The following is a 15,549-nucleotide window of genomic DNA, read 5'->3' as shown; positions in this document are numbered from 1 at the left end:
GCAACAAAGGGAGACATTGTCTCAAAAAAAAAATTATAAAATAAAAACCTGTAAGCAAACTCGTAGTATGAGCAAAAAATTACTGCTTTCCTTTAGGGACATGGTAATTTTTCCAGCAAAATTGTGAACTAGTACAATGATGACATCCTTTACTTATTGAGCAATAAGATCATAAAGAATCATTTTATAAAAAGATCTAAGGGCTTCATCAAATTTCCTGAAGGATTCTCTCAATGCTTTACTATCCACATCATTCTTTTCCGCTATCTTGTCATTATCCAAGTAAATTTTCTCTTCAGTTACAAATTGCTAATTCCACCAAATATTCTTTTTTTTTTTTTTTTGAGACGGAGTCTTGCTCTGCCACCCAGGCTGGAGTGCAGTGGCCGGATCTCAGCTCACTGCAAGCTCCGCCTCTCCGGTTTACGCCATTCTCCTGCCTCAGCCTCCCGAGTAGCTGGGACTACAGGCGCCCGCCTCGTCGCCCGGCTAGTTTTTTGTATTTTTAAGTAGAGACAGGGTTTCACCGTATTAGCCAGGATGGTCTCGATCTCCTGACCTCGTGATCCGCCCGTCTCGGCCTCCCAAAGTGCTGGGATCAAATATTCTTTTGTTAATAGTTTTTTGAGTGCTTCGAGCAGATTTTCAAGAAATCTTTCATCCACTTCACGAAACTTTTCCAAAACTGGCAATTTTACTTTGAAATTGATTTTGACTTTATTGTTTTTGAGGGTTTTTAATTTTTTTTTTTTTTGTTTTAAGACAGAGTCTCGCTGTGTCACCCAGGCTGAAGTTGGAGTGCAGTGGCACGATCTTGGCTAACTACAACCTCCATCTCTTGGTTCAAGCAATTCTCGTGTCTCAACCTCCCAAGTAGCTGGGACACAGGCACGTGCCAACACGCCCAGATAACTTTTTGGTTTTTTGTTTGTTTTTTGAGGCGGACTCTCACTGTCACCCAGGCTGGAGCACAGCAGCACGATCTCAGCTCACAACCTCCACCTCCCAGGTTCAAGCAATTCTCCTGCCTCAGCCTCCCAAGTAGCTGTAACTACAGGCGTGTGCCACCACGCCTGGCTAATTTTTGTATTTTTAGTACAGACAGTGTTTCACCAAGTTGGCCAGGCTGGTCTTGAACACCTGACCTCAGGTGATCCACTCGCCTCGGCCTCCCAAAGTGCTGGGATTACAGGCATGAGCCACCGCGCCCGGCCAAGTTTTTGTATTTTTAGCAGAAACAGGGTTACAGCCATGTTGCCCAGGCTGGTCTCGAACTCCTGAGCTCAAGTGTTCCGCCCACCTTGGCCTCCCAATGTGCTAGGATTACAGGTGTGAGCCACTGCACCCAGCCAGGTTTTTTCATTTTTTAATTTTTGTAACTAAATTTTTGAGACAGTTTCTGGCTGTGTCACCCAGGCTGGAGTGAAGGCGCGATCTCAGATCACTATAACCTCTGCCTCCTGGGCTCAAGAGATTCTCCTGCCTCAGCCTCCTGAGTAGCTAGGACTACAGATGTGCGCCACTATGCCCAACTAATTTTTTTGTATTTTTTGTAGACGGGGTTTCACCATGTTGCCCCAGCTGATCTCCAACTCCTGAGCTCAAGCAATCCACCCACAACAGCCTCTCAAAGTGCTGGGATTATAGGCGTGAGCCACTGCAACCAGCTGATTTTGACTTTATTGTTGGGTCAGCAACAGAATGCCTGACAAAGACTCTGACAGAACAGGCAGATAAGTTAATGTTAAGCCAAGATGAATATATGATAAAGGACTAATTTTATAAGTGATCCATTCATTAGCAAATATTTTCAGGCTATGAAGACATCTGCTTCCCAAACATGACTCTATCCAGTGTAGATCTCAAATAACGAATATAGCACTTGGGTATTAAGGGCATTCTCCAGGCTTCCCAGATATCATATGGTTTCTTACCCAGTTTGTACTCATCGTTACAACCTTGACTTCGTAAACGCCTAATCAGCTCCAATTTAGCTAGATGTGGTCCTCGGAGATGGCGAGAACTTTTAGATTCTTCCGTTATCCGATCTTCTATAAACTTCACAGCTTCTTCTGCAGAATAATGTACTTCTCCTTCTAGAGAGCTGAGGAGAAGCATGTGAAAAAGGTATTTTATTGCCTCCATCATTCTTCCCAAAGCTTAAAGTCAAGCCAAACTCATTAAAAAAAAAAAAAAAGACTTTGATAATTATAAAATAATAGAAAAAGGAATAAAAGAGAACTACGAACATATTCTAACAGATAACATGTTATAAGATTACTTTCAATTTTGACATTTGATTACTGCAGCATAACTTAACCTTTTTTAAAAAAGAATGAATAATTTTGTCTATATGAAATACTGCCTGGCCGGGCGTGGTGGCTCACACCTGTAATCCCAGCACTTTGGGAGCCCAAGGTGGGCAGATCACTTGAGGTCAGGAGTTCGAGACCAGCCTGGCCAACATGGTGAAACCCCATCTCTACTAAAAGTACAAAAAATTAGCCGGGCGTGGTGGCATGCACCTGTAGTCCTAGCTACTCAGAAGGGTGAGGCAGGAGAATCACTTGAACCCGGGAGGGAGAAGTTGCAGTGAGCCAAGATCATGCTAATGCACTCCAGCCTAGATGATAGAGCAAGACTCCCTCTCAAAACAAAAAAGAAAAAAGAAAAAATATTGCCTAATAAAAATATAAGGCTGGGTGTGGTGGCTCACACTTGAAATTCCAGCACTTTGGGATGCTGAGGTGGGAAGACTGCTTGGGCTCATGAGTTTGAGACCAGCCTAGGCAATGCATGGAGACCCCATCTCTACAAAAAATTTTAAACTTAGCCAATTGTGGTGGTGCACACCTGCAGTCTCAGCTACTTGGAAGGCTGCTGTGGGGTGATCACTTGTGTCTGGGAGGCAGAGATTACAGTGGAAGGCAATATCACACCGCTGCACTCCAGACTGGGTGTCAGAGCAAGATCCCATCTCAAAAAAAAAAAAAAAAAGGCCAGGCATGGTGGCTCACACCTGTATGGGAGGCCAAGGAGGGTGGCTCACTTGAGCTCACGAGTTCAAGATCAGCCTGGGCAACATGGTGAAACCCCATCTCTAAAACAATACAAAAATTAGGCAGGTGTGGTGGTTCATGCCTGTAGTCCCAGCTACTTTGGGGACTGAGGCAAAAGGATCACTTGAGCCCAGGAGTCAGAGGTTGCAGTGAGCCAAGATCACACCACTGCACTCCAGTCTAGGTGACAGAGTGAGACTCTGTCTCAAAAAAAACAAAAATTAAAAATTAAATACACACATACACACATATATATTTTTGAGATGGGGTCTTGTACATTTTACTGCTTTAAGAATGAAAGCTGGGCCGGGCGCGGTGGCTCAAGCCTGTAATCCCAGCACTTTGGGAGGCCGAGACAGGTGGATCACGAGGTCAGGAGATCGAGACCCTCCTGGCTAACACGGTGAAACCTCGTCTCTACTAAAAAATACAAAAAACTAGCCGGGCATGGTGGCGGGTGCCTGTAGTCCCAGCTACTCGGGAGGCTGAGGCGGGAGAATGGTGTAAACCCGGGAGGCGGAGCTTGCAGTGAGCTGAGATCCGGCCACTGCACTCCAGCCCGGGCGACAGAGCGAGACTCCATCTCAAAAAAAAAAAAAAAAAAAAAAAAAAAGAATGAAAGCTGAAGTGGGGTGCGGTGGCTCACGCCTGTAATCCCAGCACTTTGGGAGGCCGAGGCGGGCGGATCACGAGGTCAGGAGTTCAAGACCAGCCTGGCTAGCTTGGTGAAACCAGTCTCTACTAAAAGTACAAAAAAAATTAGCCGGGTGTGGTGGGGAGCGCCTGTAGTCCCAGCTACTTGGGAGGCTAAGGCAGGAGAATTGTTTGAACCTGGCAGGCAGAGGTTGCAGTGAGCCGAGACTACACCACTGCACTCCAGCCTGGGCAACAGAGAGAGACTCCGTCTCAAAAAAAAAAAAAAAAAAGAATGAAAGCTGAGAAAAATTACATAATGTAGTTAATATTATGAAGCAAGCATCAGCTCATAACTGTCATCTTGAATCTTACTTCTGTATTGATTTTTTTTTTTTTTTTTTTTTTGAGATGGAGTCTCGCTCTGTCGCCTGGGCTAGAGTACTGTGGCCGGATCTCAGCTCACTGCAAGCTCCACCTCCCAGGTTCACACCATTCTCCTGCCTCAGCCTCCCGAGTAGCTGGGACTACAGGCGCCTGCCACCTCGCCCGGCTAGTTTTTGTATTTTTTAGTAGAGACGGGGTTTCACCGTGTTAGCCAGGATGGTCTCAATCTCCTGACCTCGTGATCCGCCCGTCTCGGCCTCCCAAAGTGCTGGGATTACAGGCTTGAGCCACCGTGCCCGGCCTGTATTGATTTTTTAAAAGATATCATTTATTCATTTACCTCTAGATGCCTATAAAAAGGAAAAAAAAAGGCTGGGCGCGGTGGCTCAAGCCTGTAATCCCAGCACTTTGGGAGGCCAAGACAGGCGGATCACGAGGTCAGGAGATCAAGACCATCCTGGCTAACACAGTGAAACCCTGTCTCTACTAAAAAAAAAAAAAAAACTACAAAAAACTAGCTGGGCGAGGTGGCGGCACCTGTAGTCCCAGCTACCCGGGAGGCTGAGGCAGGAGAATGGCGTGAACCCGGGAGGTGGAGTTTGCAGTGAGCTGAGATCTGAGATCTGGCCACAGCACTCCAGCCTGGGTGACAGAGCGAGACTCCGTCTCAAAAAAAAAAAAAAAAAAAAAAGGAAAAAAAATTTTATTGCAGTACTGCCTACAATAGCCAATAACAAAAGGACAAAGGAAAAAAAAAGAGATCTTCAAAAATCCAAGTATCATCAATAGGGAAAAGGCTAAATGAATTATGGTACATCTGGAGTACTCCTAAACTGCTGGGGAAAAAAAAAAAAAAATGAAAGAGATCTACATGCACCAGAAATGAAAGATGTTCAAGAAATATTTTAAGGCGGAAAATAACAGGTTGCAAATCATGTCTAATACAATCCTTTTTTTTTTTTTTGAGACAGAGTCTCGCTCTGTCGCCCGGACTGGAGTGCAGTGGCCGGATCTCAGCTCACTGCAAGCTCCGCCTCCCGGGTTTAGGCCATTCTCCTGCCTCAGCCTCCGGAGTAGCTGGGACTACAGGCGCCCGCCACCTCGCCTGGCTAGTTTTCTGTATTTTTTAGTAGAGACGGGGTTTCACAGTGTTAGCCAGGATGGTCTCGATCTCCTGACCTCGTGATCCGCCCATCTCGGCCTCCCAAAGTGCTGGGATTACAGGCTTGAGCCACCGCGCCCGGCCTCAATCCCATTTTTATATTAAATATAAGGATAATTAAACTGGGCGCAACGGCTCACGCCTGTAATCCCAGCAGTTTGGGAGGCTGTGGTGGGTGGATCACCTGAGGTCAGGAGTTCGAGACCATCCTGGCCAACACAGTGAAACCCCATCTCTACCAAAAATACAAAAATTCGCTGGGCATGGCGACAGGCACCTGTAGTCCCAGCTATTCGGGAGGCTGAGGCAGGAGAATTACTTGAATCTGGGAGGCGGAGGTTGCAGTGCGCCAAGATCATGCCATTGCACTCCAGCCTGGGTGATAAGAGCCAATCTCCATCTCAAAAAAAAAAGAGAGAAAAAGAAAAAGAATAATTATCTTAGCATAAACATGAAAATAAATCTGGCAGAAAGGCACCAAACCGTTAAAAATAGTTATTTCTGGAATGGTAGGATAAGTGGAAATTAGCACACCACATATTTCGGCACTAACGTGATTTTTAGAATGAACTTGTGTATTTTATACTTTAAAAAATAGGAAAAAATCTCTTACTTTGAAAGGAATACTTTATTGAGACAGGAAAAGAGAATTCAATTGGCTTATAATGAAATCCTTTCACTACACTATATTAAAAAGCACCATTGTAATTCAGGAAAGAAGACAACTTACTGTTCACCTTCAGCAGGAGGAGTCCAGGCCTCTTCAATCAGTCGAAAGACAGAATCGAAATAAGTCAGATAGAACTGCCAGTCATCTGAGCTAAAATCAGATTGAATGATGCACACAGGATTAAACTCAAGTTGTGACAGATCTGCTTTAGGAACCATGATATTCAATTTATTTTGTAAGTTATATTTTAGTACGTAGTAGGTTGGCTCACCCCCACCCACTCCATGTTTCCTTTGCAACTCTAAAAGGCATTCCAGAGGCATTTTCAAAGTAATACTACTTTGTATTTGTAAAGACTAGTAAGCTACTCTTTCCCTCAATAAAATGACCAGGTCTAGAAAACTAGTATTCATAACAGAAAAGTCTCCACATAAGCACTTCCAAAATGGAGGGAAGGGGAGAGAAGTGCTGTAGCAAAGAATGAAGGCTCTCTCTTTCAGGGGAATATTGAATTTGAGAAATTAATGATTTTCAGTGTTCATTCTTAAACCTTAACTAGAATTCAGCACCATGGTCACAAGTATCTTTTTTTTCTTTTTGAGATGGAGTCTTACTCTGTCACCCAGGCTGGAGTGCAGTGGCACGATCTCAGCTCACTGCAACCTCCACCTCCTGGGTTCAAGCGATTCTTGCGCCTAAGCCTCCCAAGGAGCTGGGACTACAGGCACGCACCACCACGACTAGCTAATTTTTTTACTTTTAGTAAAGACAGGGTTTTGCCGTGTTGGCCAGGCTGGTCTCAAACTCCTGACCTCAAGTGATCTGCCCGCCTTGGCCTCCCAAAGTGCTGGGATTATAGGCATGAGCCACCACGCCCAGACTACAAGTACCATTATAATACTCTACGGAAAGATGAAGGCTCCTTACAAACTTTTAGAAACATGCAGGAGACAACTACTATAAGAAAACTTTATGCCCAGAAACTTTAAAACACAAGACACCAAGAAAATCAGTAGTGAGATCTTAAAGCCTCACTACAGTCAAATGGTACAAAGAAAGCTTTTACTTACTTTTTTAGTAAGAGGCGCCGGGAAAGGGCATTGCACTCTGGCCACCTGCTCAGCTTCTTGTACATAGCCATGCATTTATTTTCCCGACTCTGAATCTCACTTGTCAACTTCTCTAAAATCAAAAGTCGTAAAAGTTGGTAAGCTGGTTTCATTTCTGCTCAATAATCAGATAGAGTCCAACCACAAGAAGGAAAATGTCACATTTTCTTTTCTTCCTTTTTTTTTTTTTTTTTGAGATGGAGTTTCACTCTTGTCACCCAGGCTGGAGTGCAATGGCATGATCTTGGCTCACTGCAACCTCCACCTCCTGGGTTCAAGCGATTCTCCTGTCTCAGCCTCCCAAGTGGCTGGGATTACAGGCACCTGCCACCATGCCTGGCTAATTTTTGTATTTTTTAGTAGAGATAGGGTTTCACCATGTTGGCCAGGCTGGTCTTAAACTCCTGACCTCGGCCGGGCGCAGTGGCTCAAGCCTGTAATCCCAGCACTTGGGGAGGCCGAGACGGGCGGATCACGAGGTCAGGAGATCGAGACCATCCTGGCTAACATGGTGAAACCCCGTCTCTACTAAAAAAAATACAAAAAAAAAAAAACTAGCTGGGCGAGGTGGCGGGCGCCTGTAGTCCCAGCTACTCGGGAGGCTGAGACAGGAGAATGGCGTAAACCCGGGAGGCGGAGCTTGCAGCGAGCTGAGATCCGGCTACTGCACTCCAGCCTGGATGACAGAGTGAGACTCCATCTCAAAAAAAAAAAAAAAAAAAAACTCCTGACCTCAGGTGATCCACCCATCTCAGCCTCCTAAAGTGCTGGGATTACTGCTGTGAGCTACCGGGCCCAGCCTAAATGTCACATTTTTTAATTCACTCTCTTACAAAATGGGACCACTATTACATACAAACTACTACTATCTGATTATCAAAGATTATTTTACTTCAAAGAAAAAAGTACATTACTGACAGTAAATTTTTATAATCATTTTCTTTGTAAAATGATAGGTTCCACAATGTATTGGGTTGAAGATCTATTAATAGTACATGGGATATAGTTATAAAATCCCAACAGCATCTAGGGACTAGTAAATTTAGTCCACAGACAGGCTGCCCATCCATACAGTTCCAAAACATCAAATAGGGCTGGGCTGACGTGAGGTAGGAAAGAGGAGATGCTGAAAGAACACAAAAAAAGAGTGGAGATGAATCAAACTCTTTCCAAACAACTGAAAACAAAAAAACTAGGATGATAGTTCTGACCAAATTAGATTTGCCCAACTGTTTAGTAGATTAAGGATACCAAAAATTACATTATGAATTTCCTGTTGAGAGTCTAAATTTTAACTATCCATAGAACTATAATCTAGTTTAAAAAAAAGAAAAAAAAAAAGATCAGGCATGACAGGTTACACCTGTAGTAATCGCAGCACTTTGGGAGGCTGAAGCAGGCAGATCACTTGAGCCCAGGAGTTCAAGACCAACCTGGGCAACATAGTGAGACCCTGCCTCTACAAAAAATATAAAAATTGGCCAGATTTAGTGGCATACGCCTGGAGTCCTAACAATTTAGGAGGCTGTAGTGAGAGGATAACTTAAACCCTGAAGGTCAAGGCTGTAGTGAGCTGTGATGGTGTTACTGCATTCTAGCCTGGCTAACAGAGCAAGGCCCTGTCTCCAAAAAAAAAAAAAAAAAAGAAGAAGTTTCTTGTGAGTAGCCTAAATATGCACCAAAAACTGGTTAAGTAAATTTCTATATTCACACTGTGGAACAATGGACAGTCATTAAAGAGAGTGAGGCAGTAAACTTTTATCTCTAGGAAATACAATTTAGTTAAAATAATAAAAAAATAATGGAGGCCAGGCGTGGTGGCTCATACCTATAATCCCAGCACTTTGGGAGGCCGAGGCAGGCAGATCATTTGAGATCAGGAGTTTGAGACCAGCCTGGTCAACATTGTGAAACCCTGTCTCTACTAAAAATACAAAAATTAGCTGGGCGTGGTGGTGCATGCCTGTAATCCCAGCTACCCAGGAGGCTGAGACAGGAGAATCGCTTAAACCCAGGAGGCGGAGGTTGCAGTGACCCAAGATTACGCCACTGCACTCCAGCCTGGCCACAGAGCGAGACTCTGCCTCCAAAAAAAAAAAGAACAATGGAGCCCAGTGTGGTGGTGTGTGCCCCTAGTCCTAGCTACTTGGGAGGCTGAGATGGGAGAATTGCTTGAGCCCAGGAGTTCAAGTCCAGCCTGGGCAACACAGTGAGCCCTCATCTCTTTAAAATAAATAAATAAATAATAAAAATAAATAATGCGTATAACAGTATGCAGAGCAGAGTTCACAAACTCAAATGCCTTCATAGGACAAAAATGTAAATAAAGAAGGAATGTTTGTGGTATCTACACAGTACAAATCCTAACTAGAGGGGCATTAATTAATTTAAAATTTTTAAAGAAAAAAATTTTTTAATAAAAACATTGTGCTAACTGAATAAGATTATTCTATGAGCCAAGCATACTATGTTTTCATTCGTGTTTTAAGAAAAAAAAAAAAAGTGGAGAAGATGAATCTTTCGAAGAATATAAAGTATAACTGGAGGAAAACCTAAGGGAAGAGGGCTAGAGATCTGAAGCATAACCTTTCACATTCCTTGAAGTTTCTGAATCTGTTATTTTCAAATAAAAACATTTTAAAAAAGAAATTTACAACATACAGAAAAGTCTGGAAGAATATAACAAAATGATCAGAAGTGTTTATGTCTTTATATCCTTATGTGGAAATTTTCTATGATAAACATTTTTCATTTTTAAATAGAAAAATAAAAGCTTTAAGAAAATTTTAAAAAATTACCTCCTAATTTCCCTCTGATGACATCCAAGGCCTCCTGGTACTTTCCCAAACGTTCCAGGATCATATAATAAAGTTCAACCTTACAGAAAAAAAAACAAGAAGTGCAACCTCTGAAACTTTTCAATAATAAAAAGATAGTCATTTATAGGTTTTTAAAAAGTTATTTAATAGAGCATGTCTTCAAATGAGATGAAACTGACAGTAAGAAAAAGGTAACAGGATCTTCTCCATCTATATCTCTTCCATCTACATACATCTCAGCCTAGAGTACTTGCTAGAAACAGCTCAGTGATTAGACCTAAGCTGAGGGCTTCATATTTACCCAAAGGCCAAGAGTGAGGACTCAGCTATCAAACTGGAACAAAACAAGTTTATAGTATTATAACATAATACTGTAGCACCAGCAAAAAAATGAAAACACAAAAGTGGGCTTAAAATACTCACTTCAGCCTCAGCTTCTATCTTGTCCTCTTTCACCATTTTTTCTACCATTCTCTCAGCAAGGGGCAGAAACATTGTTTTTGAGAGGTTTTCATCCTGTGCCGATATAGACTGAAAGAAGAAAAATAACGTTTCATTCTAATTTCTCCCCTGCTTGCACTATTGATAGTAACATTACCGTTAATTGGGCACATAATTATCAATCCATCATGTCAAATATCAGACCTATTTAATATGAACTCCCTGCCAAGGAGGCACATTACAGAGTGGTTTGTTTTACAAAAGATTTCTCTGCTAAAGATTCATTATCCTATGTGTTCTTGAAATACTGAGCTTCCACAATACAACCTAGCATTTAATTCGGTTATTTATACATTTTTCTAAAAGAACGTAAAGAGGCAGCATGCCTATACTGTTTATTATTTATGAGTATTATCAGGTATTTGAAGAGGAAAGTCTTCCAGGTATCTTTGAGATGTTCACATACTGGAAGAGAAATGCCAATTCCTTTCATTACACAGTTTACTAGTAGCTAGTTACCTTAAATTGGTAACAAAAATTAACACATGAAATTCATAAAGTTAATAACGCCAGAATCTGCTCACAGCTCACTTAACCCTTGTAAACAACCTTTCAAAGTAGATGTTATGCTTATTTTACAAAGAAACTAAGGTTAGGCCAGGCGTGGTGGCTCATGACTGTAAACTTAACACTCTGGGAGGCTGAGACAGGTGGATCCCTTGAGGCCAGAAATTTTGAGATCAGCCTGGCCAACATGGCGAAACCCCCATCTCTGCTGAAAAAACATTAAAAAATTAGCTGGGTGTGTGTGGTGGTGCATGATTGTAATCCTAGCTACTCGGGAGGCTGAGGCATGAGAATCACTTGAACCTAGGAGGTGCATTGTGCCACTGCACTCCAGTTTGGACAACAGAAAAAAAAAAAAATTAAGGTTAAGAGATTTCCCAAACAGCTTTACCAGACATGTGGTAAAGCTAATGTATGAAGGCAGACCTGTCTGACCCCATAACATCTGTTCTTAATCACTACTTTTAAATCCTTCCTCCCCATCCTCTCCTATACAGAATCTCACTTTGGTCCCTGGGAGAGAAGTGTCTCCTTTCTGCAAAAGAGCAAACTGAGGCTCAGAAAGGAGAAGTGATAAAAGAAGGCCACCCAGTTCAATGAGCCATTAACTAACCAGCAATGTTGTCTTAAAGGCAAACACCAAGTTGTAATATCAAACATTTCAAGGCTCATGCTTGATCAAGCAACCCAGCAATAGATCAGAGATTCAGGGGAAATATAGTCCATGCTACCCACAAATAAACTGATACACCAACTCATAAAGAATACTCAAAATCCCTAACTTAAGTCAACTGACAACACAAACTCCCTGTCTGACATGCTGCAACAGATTACACAAAATGTTCACAGTCAGATGCAGAGGCTGATGCCTGTAATCCCAGCACTTTGGGAGGCTGAGGCAGGAGGATTGATTGCTTGAGGCCAGGAGTTCACGACCAGCCTGGTCTTGAACAGTCTCACTCTGTCGCCCAGGCTGGAATGCAGTGGTACAATCTCATCTCACTGCAACCTCCACCTCCCAAGTTCAAGTGATCCTTCTGCCTCAGCCTCCAGAGTAGCTGGGATTACAGGCATGTGCCACCACGCCCAGCTAATTTTTATATTTTTAGTAGAGATGGGGTTTCACCATGTTGGTCAGGATGGTCTCGATTTCCTGACCTCGTGATCCACCCACCTCGGCCTCCCAAAGTTCTGGGATTACAGGCGTGACCCATCACACCTGACCAAAAAAAAATTTTGTTTTAATTAGCCAGGCAAGGTGGTATGCACCTGTAGTCCCAGCTACTTGGGAGGTTGAGGTAGAGGGACTGTTTGAGCCTAGGAGGTCAAGGCAGCAGTGAGCTATGATTGATTGCACCACTGCACTCCTGCCTGGGTAACAGCGTGACCCTGTCTCAAAAAAAAAAAAGTTCGGAAGACACACTGAGGACAATGACTATATAAAAAATAAAACCAAACCTCAATCCCATTCTGAATGCCATACTCACTTGCATAATTAAGCTCATCACAGACCAAAAGTAGTAGGGATTTTTGGGGACAATCTTATATAGAGCCATGCCAGCCTAAAAGAGAACCATAAATATTTTATTTAGAAACACCATACGGAGGGGGATTAATGATCTAGACACATGACAAAAAATTTCTTGGGAGAACAGCAATATATTTACATATCCCAGTTAGTAAATGCCTAGTGACTTGATGGCTATAGCAATAGTAGTAATCACAAAGGTGAGTATTCATGTTATGAGTGACACTTCTATTTCTGAACCAGAATTTTCTAAAATTAAAGTCCGATATTTCCAGAATACACTGCAATCCAATATAGTTCTAGCAAACTACAAAGCAAACACAATATTTGGCTTGTAAGTGTACATCAATAAACTTTACTGAAGATACCATACTAACCAGTTATTAGTAAAAACAAATAAACAAGCCCAGAGAATACACTTAAACTTCAATATCAGAAAAGATTACTAAAAGATAATTCAAAAATTCTTCTTAGGTTAGGAAAATAATATGGTTACTTCAAGATTCCAATAATTAGAACTGAAATCTTTCATTATAAAATGTATAATATGCAAATACTTAAAAGCAGGAACATGCTTTTAAAAAAGAATAGACCTATTCAAGCATAATTTAGACTCTATCCATAATTAGCCAACCAGTAATTGATGCTAAAAACTCCATCAGGTAATTTTCATGTTTTTTAATCTTTTGCCTACTGCCAATCTAGTTCCAAAATTACTGCCAATCTAATGGAGCTCCTATGAAGTAGAAGAAACTATCCATTCCCGACAAAGATTCAAAGATCGAGTCCCTGTCCCAAAGCCATTTAAAAGCGAGGGAGAAAACAAACACATAAATGACTGAAATGTATTTAGCAATAAAAATAAATGTCCTGGGCCAGGCACAGTGGCTCATGCCTGTAATCCCAGCACTTTGGGAGGCCGAGGCTGGCAGATCACCTGAGGTAAGGAGTTTGAGACCAGCCGAGCCAACATGGAGAAACTCCATCTCTACTAAAAATACAAAAATTAGCTGGATGTGGCAGCAGGGACCTGTAATCCAAGCTACTCGGGAGGCTAAGACAGAGAATCATTTGAACTCGGGAGGTGGAGGTTGCAGTGACCAGAGATTGCGCCACTACACTCTAGCCTGGGCAACAGAGTGAGACTCTGTCTCCAAAAAATAAATAAATAATAATAATAAATAAATGTCCTAGGCCAGCCGTGATGACTCATGCCTATAATCTCAACATTTTGGGAGGTTGAGACAGGAGGATCATTTGAGCTCAAGGAGTTTGAGAATAGCCCAGGCAATATTGTAAAATCTTATACACACACACACACACACAGATATATATATATACGTTAACCAGGGTGGTGGCAAGCACCTGTGGTCCCAGCTACTGGTGAGGGGCTAAGGTGGGAAGATCACCTGAGCCCAGGGACATCGAGGCTACAGTGAGCTGTGATCACACCACTGCTCTCCAGCGAGGGCAACAGAGACTCTGTCTCAAAATCAAAATGATAAAACTAAATATAAAAATAAATGTCCTATATAAAATACCATGCTATGATTTTTCCAAGGAAGGCAAAGTTGTTCATTTTCTTACCTCTTCTTTCCTTAAGGGAAAGTAGAGAGGAGAACGTTATAATTAAAGCCTCTCCAAAGTAGCCATCTTTCAGATGACTTTGAAGGTCAAACAGAACATGGCAGCAGAGTGCGGGGCAGTGCGGGGGTGTGGTAACGATACATATACAACTACAAATATTTGCAGTGAATGGATAAATGAATCAACTCAAAGTAGGAGAAAAATGAGTCTGAACAAAAAACATTCAAGAAAGTTAAGGGATATATGCTGATAAAAACAAGGAGGATATCTGGCTAAAACAATTCAGAGTAGTAGGAAAAGTGTTGAAAGGTAGGCCAAGGTACTTTTGTTGTAAGGTGTTAAAAAAGGAGCCTATACAGAATAGAGAAGTGATATATATAAATCTATACTCTTCTAGGAATAGCATCTTAGCAGTACTGTGAAGAGACAAAGTAGGAAGAAAGAAAAGGTGAGGTGATGAGGCACAAAACCAGGATGGGGTAGATCAAATAGAAAAGAAACCTGGAAAGATACAGCAGAGGCCGGGCACCATAGCTCACACCTATAATCCCAACACTTTGGGAGGCCAAGGCAGGAGGATTACCTGAGGTCAGGAGTTCGAGACCAGCTTGGCCCATAAAGTTAAGGTAAAAGATAAAAGTGATGGTGAAACTCTGTCTCTACTAAAAACATGAAAATTAGCTGGGCGTGGTGGTGGGTGCCTGTAATCTCAGCTGCTCAGGGGGCTGAGGCAGGAGAATCGCTTGAACCCAGGAGGTGGAGGTTGTAGTAGGCCGGAATTGCACCACTGCACTCCAGCTTGGGCGACAAGAGTGAAACCCCATGTTAAAAAAAAAAAAAAAAAAAATACAGCAGCAGTAGAATGAAGATGATCTAGAGACAACAAGGACATAAAGGATAGGAGAGTCTAAGATGGCTTGAGGCTCCTGCTTCTAACACTGGGGTACATATACTCCACAGGTATAGAATGAAAAATGTTAGGAAATTCAACTGATCCCTGGGAAGACTTTACAATCAAAATAAAAAATAATAATTTTTTCTTTGAGTTAGAAAACTAGCTGGGTACAGTGGCTCATGCCTGTAATCCCTGCACTTTGGGAAGCCAGGGCAGGAGGATTGCTTGAACCCAGCAGTTCAAGACCAGTCTGGGAAACATAGTGAAATCTCATCTCTACAAAAAATAAATAAATTTTTAAAAATAAATAAAAGTTAAGAAATCCATTTTACTTGAGAATATGGGAAAACATTTTTATAATGACATACAGAGATAAAAATATGTAACATTAGAATATGAATTAATATAAAATGCAAGGCAAAAATTTCATGTCCATACCCTATGATCTTGCAGGCTCTGATAATCTGCTAAAACAAAATTTTTGATGACAGACAAGTTTAAAAACATGAATCTAAGTTGGTGAAGCAGAATGAGAATGTCATTTACAGGAAAAGAAAAACCTTATCACCATATGAAAAACTAGCTACTCTTCATTTATGGTGGTTTCAGAATCACCAGCCAGAAATGTTATTTGGGGCAGCAGAAGCTCTTAAGTTTCCCTCCCTCCTACCTCCACCAGTTTATACAAACTG

The 15,549-nt window shown here is 41.9% G+C and overlaps 1 protein-coding gene across 3 annotated transcripts in view; it reads right to left on the bottom strand.

The window, feature by feature from the left end:
- NAA25 (N-alpha-acetyltransferase 25, NatB auxiliary subunit) overlaps positions 1-15,549 on the bottom strand; it is an 84,695-nt gene that overhangs the window by 43,550 nt on the left and 25,596 nt on the right. For all 3 annotated transcript variants that reach the window (XM_033220542.1, XM_033220544.1, XM_033220543.1), the window contains 6 exons: positions 12,335-12,409; positions 10,263-10,370; positions 9,819-9,897; positions 6,982-7,093; positions 5,972-6,061; positions 1,935-2,104 (listed from right to left, as the gene is read on the bottom strand). In XM_033220542.1, coding sequence (XP_033076433.1) covers positions 1,935-2,104; positions 5,972-6,061; positions 6,982-7,093; positions 9,819-9,897; positions 10,263-10,370; positions 12,335-12,409 — 634 coding nt within the window. The remainder of the gene's footprint in view (positions 1-1,934; positions 2,105-5,971; positions 6,062-6,981; positions 7,094-9,818; positions 9,898-10,262; positions 10,371-12,334; positions 12,410-15,549) is intronic.

The sequence above is a fragment of the Trachypithecus francoisi genome, unplaced genomic scaffold (genome assembly GCF_009764315.1).
Source record: "Trachypithecus francoisi isolate TF-2019V2 unplaced genomic scaffold, Tfra_2.0 Lachesis_group11, whole genome shotgun sequence".
In the NCBI taxonomy this organism is placed as follows: Eukaryota; Metazoa; Chordata; class Mammalia; order Primates; family Cercopithecidae; genus Trachypithecus; species Trachypithecus francoisi.
The sequence above is the reverse complement of the archived record's forward strand: the minus strand, read 5'-3'. Positions and strand labels throughout refer to the sequence as shown.